Below are 11514 nucleotides of genomic sequence, written 5' to 3' on the forward strand. Positions count from 1 at the left end.
ACTGCACCACTGCAGGGCACAGCCAGGGCAGCAGGCAGCTCACTGCGCCACTGCAGGGCACGGCAGCAGGCAGCTCACTGCGCCACTGCAGGGCACAGCCAGGGCAGCAGGCAGCTCACTGCGCCACTGCAGGGCACAGCCAGGGCAGCAGGCAGCTCACTGCGCCACTGCAGGGCACAGCCAGGGCAGCGGGCAGCTCACTGCGCCACTGCAGGGCACAGCCAGGGCAGCACACAGCTCACTGCGCCACTGCAGGGCACAGCCAGGGCAGCACACAGCTCACTGCGCCACTGCAGGGCACAGCCAGGGCAGCACACAGCTCACTGCGCCACTGCAGGGCACGGCAGCAGGCCGCTCACTGCGCCACTGCAGGGCACGGCCAGGGCAGCAGGCAGCTCACTGCGCCACTGCAGGGCACAGCCAGGGCAGCAGGCAGCTCACTGCAGGGCACAGCAGCTCACTGCACCACTGCAGGGCACAGCCAGGGCAGCACACAGCTCACTGCGGGGCATGGCAGCTGACTGCACCACTGCAGGGCACAGCCAGGGCAGCACACAGCTGACTGCACCACTGCAGGGCACAGCCAGGGCAGCAGGCAGCTCACTGCAGGGCACAGCAGCTCACTGCACCACTGCAGGGCACAGCCAGGGCAGCACACAGCTCACTGCAGGGCACAGCAGCTGACTGCACCACTGCAGGGCACAGCCAGGGCAGCACACAGCTGACTGCACCACTGCAGGGCACAGCCAGGGCAGCACACAGCTGACTGCATCACTGCAGGGCACAGCCAGGGCAGCACACAGCTCACTGCACCACTGCAGGGCACAGCCAGGGCAGCACACAGCTGACTGCACCACTGCAGGGCACAGCCAGGGCAGCACACAGCTGACTGCACCACTGCAGGGCACAGCCAGGGCAGCACACAGCTCACTGCACCACTGCAGGGCACAGCCAGGGCAGCAGGCAGCTCACTGCGCCACTGCAGGGCACAGCCAGGGCAGCAGGCAGCTCACTGCGCCACTGCAGGGCACAGCCAGGGCAGCAGGCAGCTCACTGCGCCACTGCAGGGCACAGCCAGGGCAGCAGGCAGCTCACTGCGCCACTGCAGGGCACAGCCAGGGCAGCGGGCAGCTCACTGCGCCACTGCAGGGCACAGCCAGGGCAGCGGGCAGCTCACTGCGCCACTGCAGGGCACAGCCAGGGCAGCACACAGCTCACTGCGCCACTGCAGGGCACAGCCAGGGCAGCACACAGCTCACTGCGCCACTGCAGGGCACGGCAGCAGGCCGCTCACTGCGCCACTGCAGGGCACGGCCAGGGCAGCAGGCAGCTCACTGCGCCACTGCAGGGCACAGCCAGGGCAGCAGGCAGCTCACTGCAGGGCACAGCAGCTCACTGCACCACTGCAGGGCACAGCCAGGGCAGCACACAGCTCACTGCGGGGCATGGCAGCTGACTGCACCACTGCAGGGCACAGCCAGGGCAGCACACAGCTGACTGCACCACTGCAGGGCACAGCCAGGGCAGCAGGCAGCTCACTGCAGGGCACAGCAGCTCACTGCACCACTGCAGGGCACAGCCAGGGCAGCACACAGCTCACTGCAGGGCACAGCAGCTGACTGCACCACTGCAGGGCACAGCCAGGGCAGCACACAGCTGACTGCACCACTGCAGGGCACAGCCAGGGCAGCACACAGCTGACTGCATCACTGCAGGGCACAGCCAGGGCAGCACACAGCTCACTGCACCACTGCAGGGCACAGCCAGGGCAGCACACAGCTGACTGCACCACTGCAGGGCACAGCCAGGGCAGCACACAGCTGACTGCACCACTGCAGGGCACAGCCAGGGCAGCACACAGCTCACTGCACCACTGCAGGGCACAGCCAGGGCAGCAGGCAGCTCACTGCGCCACTGCAGGGCACAGCCAGGGCAGCAGGCAGCTCACTGCGCCACTGCAGGGCACAGCCAGGGCAGCAGGCAGCTCACTGCGCCACTGCAGGGCACAGCCAGGGCAGCACGCAGCTCACTGCGCCACTGCAGGGCACAGCCAGGGCAGCACACAGCTCACTGCGCCACTGCAGGGCACAGCCAGGGCAGCACACAGCTCACTGCGCCACTGCAGGGCACAGCCAGGGCAGCACACAGCTCACTGCGCCACTGCAGGGCACAGCCAGGGCAGCACACAGCTCACTGCGCCACTGCTGGGCACAGCCAGGGCAGCACACAGCTCACTGCACCACTGCAGGGCACAGCCAGGGCAGCACACAGCTCACTGCACACTGCAGGACATGCCAGCACACAGCTCACTGCACCACTGCAGGGCAGCCAGGGCAGCACACAGCTCACTGCACACTGCACCACTGCAGGACATGCCAGCACACAGCTCACTGCACCACTGCTGGGCACAGCAGCACACTGCACGGCTGCACACTGCAGGGCCCAGTCAGGGCAGCAGCAGCAGCCCCTCCACGCTGCCAGCCAGCAGCAGCTCCTCTCGGCTGGCTCTGTGCAGGCACAGCTGGCAGCAGCTCTCCTGCTCCTGCAGAGCAGCTCAGCCCTGCCCTGGGCAGCTGAGAGCCTCCAGCTCTGCTGTGCCACTCTGGAGAGCAGGCACCCAGCAGGGAGGCTCCAGAGCCACAGCCTCACTGCCTGCCCAGCAGCTGCCCAGCACGAGGCACCACACAGCACCACTCACTGCTCGCTGGTGCATGGAGCAAGGGCTCTGCTCCTCTGTGCCAGTCATGGGACACAACACCCCCTGGGCACCCACACCAGGACTGCCAGAGCTGGCTTGAAGGACCTCACCACACTCGTGGTGCCAGGAGAGCAGAGGCCTGTGGCTGAGCTGAGGGCCAGCAGCCACCATGCCAGCCTGCCCTCCCCCTGGCACAGCTGTGGGGCTGCCCAGCCCTCTCTGGAGGCAGCCCAGGCGGTTGCAGTGGCAGAGGGCAGCTGGGAGGCCGTGGGGCAGCGTGGGAGCAGGGCTGGGGCGAGGGCAGCAGTGGCAGCCCCGGGCTGGGGAGCAGGCTGCTGGGGCAGCCCAAAGCCTCACCTGAGTCCTGGGAGCACTCTAGGGCTGTCCAAAGGACGAGGATGGAAGGAGTGGAGGCCTGGCTGCCATGGACCTCATTCGTAAGCTACTTAATCAGGGTCATCTTCTGCTGGGGAGGCACCAGAGAGCAGGGCAGGAAGAGGAAGGAAGAGAGAGACAGGAGGAGTTCCAGAGGATCCCAGAGAAGTCCACACCCAACACCACCCCAGGAGCCAGCACCAGCGCCCCGGAGCCCTTCCCCCTCAGCCCACGCACCAAGAGCGCTGCCGGCGGCCTGGCACAGCGGCCAGGGGCAGCCACATGCAAAGAGGGAAGGGTCAGCAGTGCCCCCCCGGCTGGGGAAGGGCTGCCCACACCACCACGCTGTGCCCAGGCTGGAAAGAGCAGCTCCTGGCAGCCCAGCCCCATGCCAGCAGCAGACAGCAAGCAGAGGGATGGCCGTGAGAAGTAGCTGAGCCTCAGCTCTCCACAACACAGCCCAGGGCCAGCCTGCTCCGGGGGCAGGGCACAACTCGGGGCACACAGCAACAGCAAACCGCTCATGGGCTGCTGGGGGGGTGGAAGGGACCCCCAGAGACCCTCCAGTCCAGCCCCCTGCCAGAGCAGGGCACACAGAACGCATCCAGGTGGGGCTGGAAAGCCTCTGGAGCAGGAGGCTCCACAACCTCCCTGGGCAGCCTGCTCCAGGCCTCCAGCAGCCTCACACCAGAGGTCTCTCCTGGTGCTGAGGGGCAACCTCCTGGGCTCCAGCTGCCCCAGACTGCAGCTGCTGAGCTCCAAGGGCAGAGGAAGCTGAGCTGCACCTCAGGGGGGATCACTGGAGGCCACAGCAGCACTGCAGGGCTGCAGGTGCCAGGAGGGGAGGCAGAGGAGCAGCCAAGCAGCAACAAACCCAAAGTACCTTTTGCTGTGGTCCTGCTCTGGATGCTCTGCCTCTGGCTTGGCTGTGGAGGATCTCCTCTCCCTGGGCACCTGGGGAAGCCAAGACAAAGCTGTAACTGCAGCAGAGCAGCTCTGTGGGCACTGCCAGCTGGGCACAAAGAAGCATCTCTGCCATCAGCCACTGCCAGCATCACAGCTGGGCAGCACCTGGCCACTGACACAGGATCAGCTCAGGGCTTGAGAGGACTCTGCCCACAGCTCCCTCCCCACCCACAGCAGCTCTCTGGTCACTGCCTCAAAGACCACCCAAGGCTTTCCTTCTCCTGTGAGCTCCGGGAGGAGCATGGAGCTGCTCCAGCTCCCCTGTGCCTGGCCAGGAACACAGCCTGACCCAAACAGGAGGTGGCCTCCAGTGCTGTGCACCAAGAGAGCTCAGTTCAGCTCCTCAGGCTTGGTGCCAGGGGCAGGACCTGCCCTGCAGACAGCAGGCACCACAGCACCCATCCCCAGCCCCCCATACAGACTCAAGGCCGAGGCAGACAGGAGGGGGAGTCCTGCCCCTGTGGTGGAGCACACAGACAGTGCCCCAAGGGCTGCTGCCACAAGCCCGCGGCACCCAGCTGCCCTCAACCACGCAGCAAGCTCACACAGCCTCCTCCACAACCCAGCTGTGGTGCCCAGGACCTGTGTGCCCCTCAGCATGCCCCCTGAGTGGGCTGCTGGAGGAGGGAACTCCCCCCAGCAAAGCCTCCTCAGGCACTGCCTGGGCATGGAGCAGCCACCGCTCATGGCCAGCACCTGCATGCCCCTGACTGAGCCCAAGCCCTGGCTCACCCTGGCATCTCCACTCACACCACAGCTCCTGGGGCCTCCTCGAGGCCTTTTCCCACCCCAGAGGATTCTGTGATTTTTCCCATGGAGATGCTGAAGGTTGGGTGGGGCCTGAGCCTCCTGGGACACCCAGGATGGGTTGGGGCAGAAGGGATGGTGAAGATCATCCACGGGCACAGCCACGGCAGGGGGCTTGGAACTGGGATGAGCTTCAACCTTCCCCCAGCCCAGGTGGCTCCAAGTCTCATCCAACCTGGCCTGGAGTCCTCCTGCTCTCCTGAGAGCCCCTGCAGGACCCTCCAGCAAAGCCCAGCAGCCTTCCCAGGGTGGCAGCTGCCCTCTGGGTGCCAGCTCCCCCGTGCCAACCCTACCTTGTAGTAGTCATAGAGCAGGCCCAGGGCGGCGGCGCTGTCCTCGTCCCCATTGATGCTCATCATGGCTTTGGTGGCTGCTGTCAGGGGGTTCTCCAGGAAGGTTTTCCAGGCCTCATCCTCACTGGTGTAGGGACGTCTCTGGGAGTAGAGGGACTCATTCTGCAGGACCAGCACAGGCCTCTTGCTGCAGCCAAGCAGAGAAAAGGGGAGAAAAAAGCTTGGAAGAGCTCCCGAGGCTCCTCGCCACCAGCTGCCCCACTTCCTTGGGGCTTCACCTCTGATTCACTGCCCTGCAAGGATTAGTCAGCCCAGAAACCTCCTCCTGCTCTCACTCTGAGGTGAGCTGACCAAGCTCAGCTGGGTTACAGCAGCCACAGGCAAAGCCACGGAGGAGCACAGCTGCCCTGCTGGGGCTCCAGATCCGAGCCGGAGCCTTCCCACGCCGCCAGCCTGCAGCGGGTCCCACGGAGCACACCCAGCCACAGCCTGCTCCACTTCCCACCCACAGCTGCACAGCGGGGAGCAGCAAAGCTTCTCTCCAGCCCCCACGGCTGCCAGCTGCCTGGCACCCTCGGGGGCACCTGAAACCACCACCCAGAAGCTGCTGACCAGTTATGGACTCAGCAGGGGCAGCAGTCAATGGGACCTCACAGCAGCTGAGCAGGGACTGCTTCCCAGGGTCATGCAGTGGGTTGGAAGGGACCCTGAAGATGATCCAGATCCAAGCCCCCTGCCCAGGGCAGGGACACCCAGGATGGGTTGGAAGGGACCCTGAAGATGATCCAGATCCAAGCCCCCTGCCCGGGGCAGGGACACCCAGGATGGGTTGGAAGGGACCCTGAAGATGATCCAGATCCAAGCCCCTTGCTAGGGGCAGGGACACCCAGGATGGGTTGGAAGGGACCCTGAAGATGATCCAGATCCAAGCCCCCTGCCCGGGGCAGGGACACCCAGGATGGGTTGGAAGGGAACCTGAAGATGATCCAGATCCAAGCCCCCTGCCCGGGGCAGGGACACCCAGGATGGGTTGGGGTAGAAGGGATGTTGAAGATCATCCATGGGTGTGCCCACGGCAGGGGGCTTGGAACTGGATGCACTTCAGCCTCTCACCAGCCCTGGTCGCTCAAGGCCTCATCCAGCCTGGCCTTGTCTTCCTCCACGCAGAGGCAGGAGGGAAGGAGGCTTCTTGCCTGCCACCAGCCGGAGCTGGGCGTTTTTACGAGGCTGGGTGATGGTTCTTCCATTAAAGTGATTTTAGCCCCCTAACAAAAAAGCTTCTCCTCCCCTCGCCCAGCTGCTGAGCACCCCCTGCTGAGCACCCCCTGCTCGCAGCCTGTCACCAGAGTGACAGTGCGAAGCTGAACGTTGTGAAAGGGAAGTTGTGAAAGGCTCTAATCGCTGCCATCAGCTCCGCAGCCTTATCACCACCTCCCCGCACCGAAGCTGCTTTGATCCTTTATCAGTGCCAGCTGAGTCTCACGCAGCTTCGGCTGCGGCCGGGCCGAGGACACTCGGCAGCGGCAGCGCTCGGCCAGAGCACTCCGTGGCCATCAATCAACAGCAGATCGTCAGCAAAAGGCAAACAACAACAACGAGGAGGAGCAGCCAAGCTCCGGCATCAAAGCCTTCTCCCTACACCTCTGCACAGAGCTGGCCCCGGTGCGGAGGACAGCCAGGCCCCAAAGGCAGGTGAGCAGCAGAAGACAGAGCAGGGCTGGCTGTAAGGAGGGGCACAGCCTCCTGCTCTTACACAGGAGCAAAGAACACCTCAGCATGAGGAGAAACTTCCTTGGTGTGAGGGTGACAGAGCCCTGAGCAGGCTGCCCGGAGAGGTTGTGGAGTCTCCTTCCCTGGAGACTTTCAGCCCCCACCTGGATGTGTTCTGTGTGCCCTGCCTGGCTGCCCTGCTCTGGCAGGGGCTTGGACTCTGATCTCCGGAGGTCCCTTCCATCCCTTGCTGTTCTGTGACTCTCTGAACCAAAACGCCTCAGTTGGGTAACCCCTCCAGGGAACGCCACGGGCAGAGAAGGCAGCAGCTGGAGCGTCCTGGGCGCAGCTCCATCCCCACCGAGCCAAGCGGCTCAGTCAGCCCTGCCGGAGCTCCCAGGACCCCCAGGCCGATTCCCTCCAGCAAGGCAACGCTCCCAGGAGAGCCAAACACGCCGAGCCGCAGCCGCTGAAGGCAGCGGGTGCCAAATGCCAAACCTCTGTAGGATTTGCCACCGCAGCGCCCGGGCACAACGCACGGTGCCCGTCGGGCAGCCTGCCCCCTGCAGCGGGGCAAGGGGAGGTCTCCCGGGGCAGCGCAGGGCTCGGCAGGAGCTCAGCTCAGGAAGAAGCACCAGCAGCAGAAGGCAAACACGGATCGCTCCTCAGTGCCAGGCTGCCAGGGCCCTGGCACGTGGGGCTGCTCCCGGAGCGGCAGGCACAGCATCGGCCGGGTCGGGGCAGAGCCAGCAGAGGCTGCCGGCAGCCTCCCTGCTGCGTGGCTCTGGCAGGAGCGCCCCCGGGAGCTGGCATCGCAGACATCCTCTCCCTGCAGCCTCCTGCGTCCCCGGCTCAGGAACGACTCCGGCTCAGTCACCCACCCCGAGCCCCCCTTCCCTCCCGCTCCCCGGACACCGCGACCCTCACCCCCGGTGCCCCCCGCCCGCGCTGGCACGGGGCACATCTCTCTCCTTTTCCTTCGCTGGCTCCTAACCACCAGAAAAACCAAAGCGCCCGGACCTCAACCGTCCTGGCTGCGTCTGGTAAGGGTCACGGGCGGGGAGCAGCCGTAACCCCCCCGGAACCGCAGCGAGGCGAGGGAGCTGCGGCACCAGCCCCGGCCTCCGCGACAGCAGAAGAGCGAAAAACCGCCGGGGTTCGGTAGAATTCCTTCACACTCCCTTGGGAAGGAGCTCGTCCGAGTCACCCTTCACCGAAACACAGACACTTTACCATCGCTTCCTCAAACTCCCTCCGAGCGACCCCATTGCCTCTGCCCTGTGCCCGCAGACGGACGCGGGACGGGCTTGGGACAAGCCCCGGCGATGGCTCCGGCTGGCGACGGCAGCTCGGCAGCCGCACGATCACGCGTGGCGCTGGGGCTGAAAGCTTCTCACGGCCGGGTCCCGGCACGGAGGGGACCCCTCGGCCGCCGCTTCGGCCGGCTGCCGGTGCGGGTGGGCGCCGCCGAGCCCTTACCTGCCGAAATCCACCTTGCCGGACGGATGCGCCTCGTAGAAGTCCATGGGGGCAGCTCCCGCCCGGCGCCGCCCGCCTCCCTCAGCCCCCGGCAGCGAGGCCTAGCCCGGCGCTGCGGCGGCGCCCGCTCCTCCCGACGGCGCGACCCGGCTCCCCCCCGCCGCCGCCACCTCCCGCATTTAAGGCGCGGCGGGGCGGGGGGCGGACGGCGGCGGCGCTGCCCCACGCCTCGCTGTCGGTGTCGAGTTTCAAAGCCGGCCCTGCCTCGCCGCTCGCCTCGACGGGGCGGGGTGGCCACCGGGGTCGCCTCGCCGCCGGGATCCCCCCGAGGCTTTCCCCCCACCTCCTCCTCTCCCCCGCCATATCGCATCGCGCCGCCCCACCGCCGCCTCCGGTTACTCCTCCGAGACGACAGAAGAGGGGGGGCGCGGGGCGGTCCCCCGGGGAGAGCGGCTGCCCCTCAGCCCAGCCCCAGCGGGGAGCGAGCCCCAGCGGGGAGCGAGCCCCGGGGCGGCGAGCCCCCTCTGACCGCAGCTCCCTCCTCGACCACCCGATCCGGAGAGACCGGTCGGACCGGAGCCGGTTCCTCCGCACCCTGCTCACTCACTTGTCGTAGTCTTGTGTCATGTCTGGCGGAGACGGCGGGCGGCAGAACTGGCCCGGCGGGTCGGGAGGGCGCGGCGGGGGGAGCGGAGAGAGCAGCGCAGCCCTCCGCACCGGCAGCTTTTGTCGGCTCCTCTCGCCCGCACGGGCGGCTCCGCAGCCGCAGGTGGACGGCCGCCGCGCGGCGCCTCCCATTGGCTGCCCGGCGGCACGGGGCGGGGACGCCGCGCCCCTATTGGGCGGGAGTGCGGTGGGGGCAGGGCCGGGCCGGGCGCAGCGAAGGCTGCGCAGCGGCTGCCGAGCCGAGCCGTGCCGTGCCGAGCCGTGCCGAGCCGAGCCGTGCCGAGCCGTGCCGAGCCGTGCCGAGCCGTGCCGAGCCGAGCCGTGCCGTGCCGTGCCGAGCCGAGCCGTGCCGAGCCGTGCCGTGCCGTGCCGTGCCGTGCCGAGCCGAGCCGAGCCGAGCCGAGCCGTGCCGTGCCGTGCCGTGCCGTGCCGTGCCGAGCCGAGCCGAGCCGAGCCGAGCCGAGCCGAGCCGGCCCGGTCCGATAGGGTACGACACAAGCCGCAGCCCCCTGGGGACGCCGCGAGTAAACGAGGAGCAAAGCTGCGGGGGAAAGCTGCTCGCCCGCTGCCCCGGGCCCCCTCCGCCCCGCTGTCAAAAAGGCTTTTCGGAGGAGGAAAGGAAATTACTTCCCCCCCACGGTGTCGCCGCTCACGGGACTGAGGCGCTGGCACCGCAGGCTCTCGGCGCTGTCCTGCCAGCTGCAGTGTGCCAGGGCTGCCTCACGGCTGGCACTGGCGGTAGGGCAGGAGGGAAGCACAGAATCCCGGGACGGGGGTTTGGAAGGGACCTCTGGAGCTCACCCAGTCCAACCCCCGGCTAAAGCAGGGGCACCACGGCCGGGGGCGTTGGAAGCCCTCCAGAGGCAACTCCACAACCTCTCTGAGCAGCCTGCTCCAAGGCTCCCTAAAAGTCAAGCAGCACCTCCTGACCTTGAGCCAGGGACTCCTTGTGCTGGAGTCTGTGCCAGGGCAGCTCCCTGGCATCTTTATTTTTCATTACAAATGAGTTCTCCCCCTCCCTCCCTCCCTCCCTATTTAACCTGATTCCTTCCTTCCTGTACCAAACCCATTCTTAGGAAGACCCAAAGACAATTTTGTCAGCACAGTGCCAAAGCTCACGGCCCTGGTGCTGTCCCATGGGTGAGCCTAGGACTGGTTTGTGATCATGGAGTGGGTTGGGAGGGAAGGGACCTTGAAGGTCAGCTAGCTTCAAGCTCCCTGACACAGGCCAGGACACCCAGGATGGGTTGGGGTAGAAAGGATGTTGAAGATCATCCAGTTCCAAGGCCCCTGGATGGGCACAGCTTACATGGCAGGGGGCTTGGAACTGGATGATCTTCAGCCTTCCCCCAGCCCAGGCTGCTCCAGGCCTGAACACCTCCAGGGAGTCCTAAGCCTGCATCTAGCAGAGTCCTTCCTGTACCTTTGTTTATGTCTCTCTTCTGCAAAGTCTGAAGGCAACCTGAAAGCCTCCCTGGGCCACCTGGCTCCAGTGTCTCCCTCCCCACCCTCACTGTCAAGAACTTCATCCTAGCATCCAGTGTCCATCTGGTGATGAAGACTCCAGTGGAGACTGCTGGAAACCCACCCAAATCCTCTGGCTGAAGAGCAGCAGCAGCGTGTGAGCTGACAGCAGGAGGAGATGAAGCTTCTCCTTGGAGACCTGAAGCTTGTCCTTGGGCAGCGAGGGTGGGCTGCTGCTCGCCTGAGCGAGGGCCTGGATGGCAGCTGGGCAGCAGCAGCATCTGGCACGTGCCAAGGAGCTGCAGGTAGCTGCTGCCACTATGCAGCAGGCACAGTGAGGAAAGCCTCCCCTTCTAGGTCACAGCCTCTTTGTGCACAAGGACAGCTCCAGGAGCCACCAAAGGGGAGAAACTTGCAAGGGTCCAGGCTCAGATGTGGCTTCATGTCCAGCAGGTGCCAGCCTAGCCGCTGCCGGGGTGGCCGCAGCCGAGCCGCTGCCGGGGTGGCCGCAGCCGAGATGCTGCCGGGGTGGCCGCAGCCGAGATGCTGCCGGGGTGGCCGCAGCCGAGCCGCTGCCGGGGTGGCCGCAGCCGAGATGCTGCCGGGGTGGCCGCAGCCGAGATGCTGCCGGGGTGGCCGCAGCCGAGCCGCTGCCGGGGTGGCCGCAGCCGCTGCCGGGGTGGCCGCAGCCGAGATGCTGCCGGGGTGGCCGCAGCCGAGATGCTGCCGGGGTGGCCGCAGCCGAGATGCTGCCGGGGTGGCCGCAGCCGAGCCGCTGCCGGGGTGGCCGCAGCCGAGATGCTGCCGGGGTGGCCGCAGTCAAGCCGCTGCCGGGGTGGCCGCAGCCGAGATGCTGCCGGGGTGGCCGCAGCCGCGATGCTGCCGGGGTGGCCGCAGCCGCGATGCTGCCGGGGTGGCCGCAGCCGAGATGCTGCCGGGGTGGCCGCAGCCGAGCCGCTGCCGGGGTGGCCGCAGCCGAGCCGCTGCCGGGGTGGCCGCAGCCGAGATGCTGCCGGGGTGGCCGCAGCCGAGATGCTGCCGGGGTGGCCGCAGCCG

The 11514-nt window shown here is 66.9% G+C and overlaps 1 protein-coding gene across 1 annotated transcript in view; it reads right to left on the reverse strand.

Annotated features, from left to right (window-relative positions):
• Positions 1 to 9037, reverse strand: part of GRHL1 (grainyhead like transcription factor 1) — a 33161-nt gene extending 24124 nt beyond the window's left edge. The window contains exons 1-3 of the mRNA XM_054178774.1: positions 8936 to 9037; positions 5140 to 5326; positions 3957 to 4027 (exon numbers count right to left, since the gene is read on the reverse strand). Coding sequence (XP_054034749.1) covers positions 3957 to 4027; positions 5140 to 5326; positions 8936 to 8955 — 278 coding nt within the window. The 5' untranslated portion in view covers positions 8956 to 9037. The remainder of the gene's footprint in view (positions 1 to 3956; positions 4028 to 5139; positions 5327 to 8935) is intronic.
• Between the last annotated feature and the right edge of the window lie 2477 nt (positions 9038 to 11514).

Source organism: Dryobates pubescens, chromosome 3 (assembly GCF_014839835.1).
Source record: "Dryobates pubescens isolate bDryPub1 chromosome 3, bDryPub1.pri, whole genome shotgun sequence".
Classification (NCBI taxonomy): Eukaryota; Metazoa; Chordata; class Aves; order Piciformes; family Picidae; genus Dryobates; species Dryobates pubescens.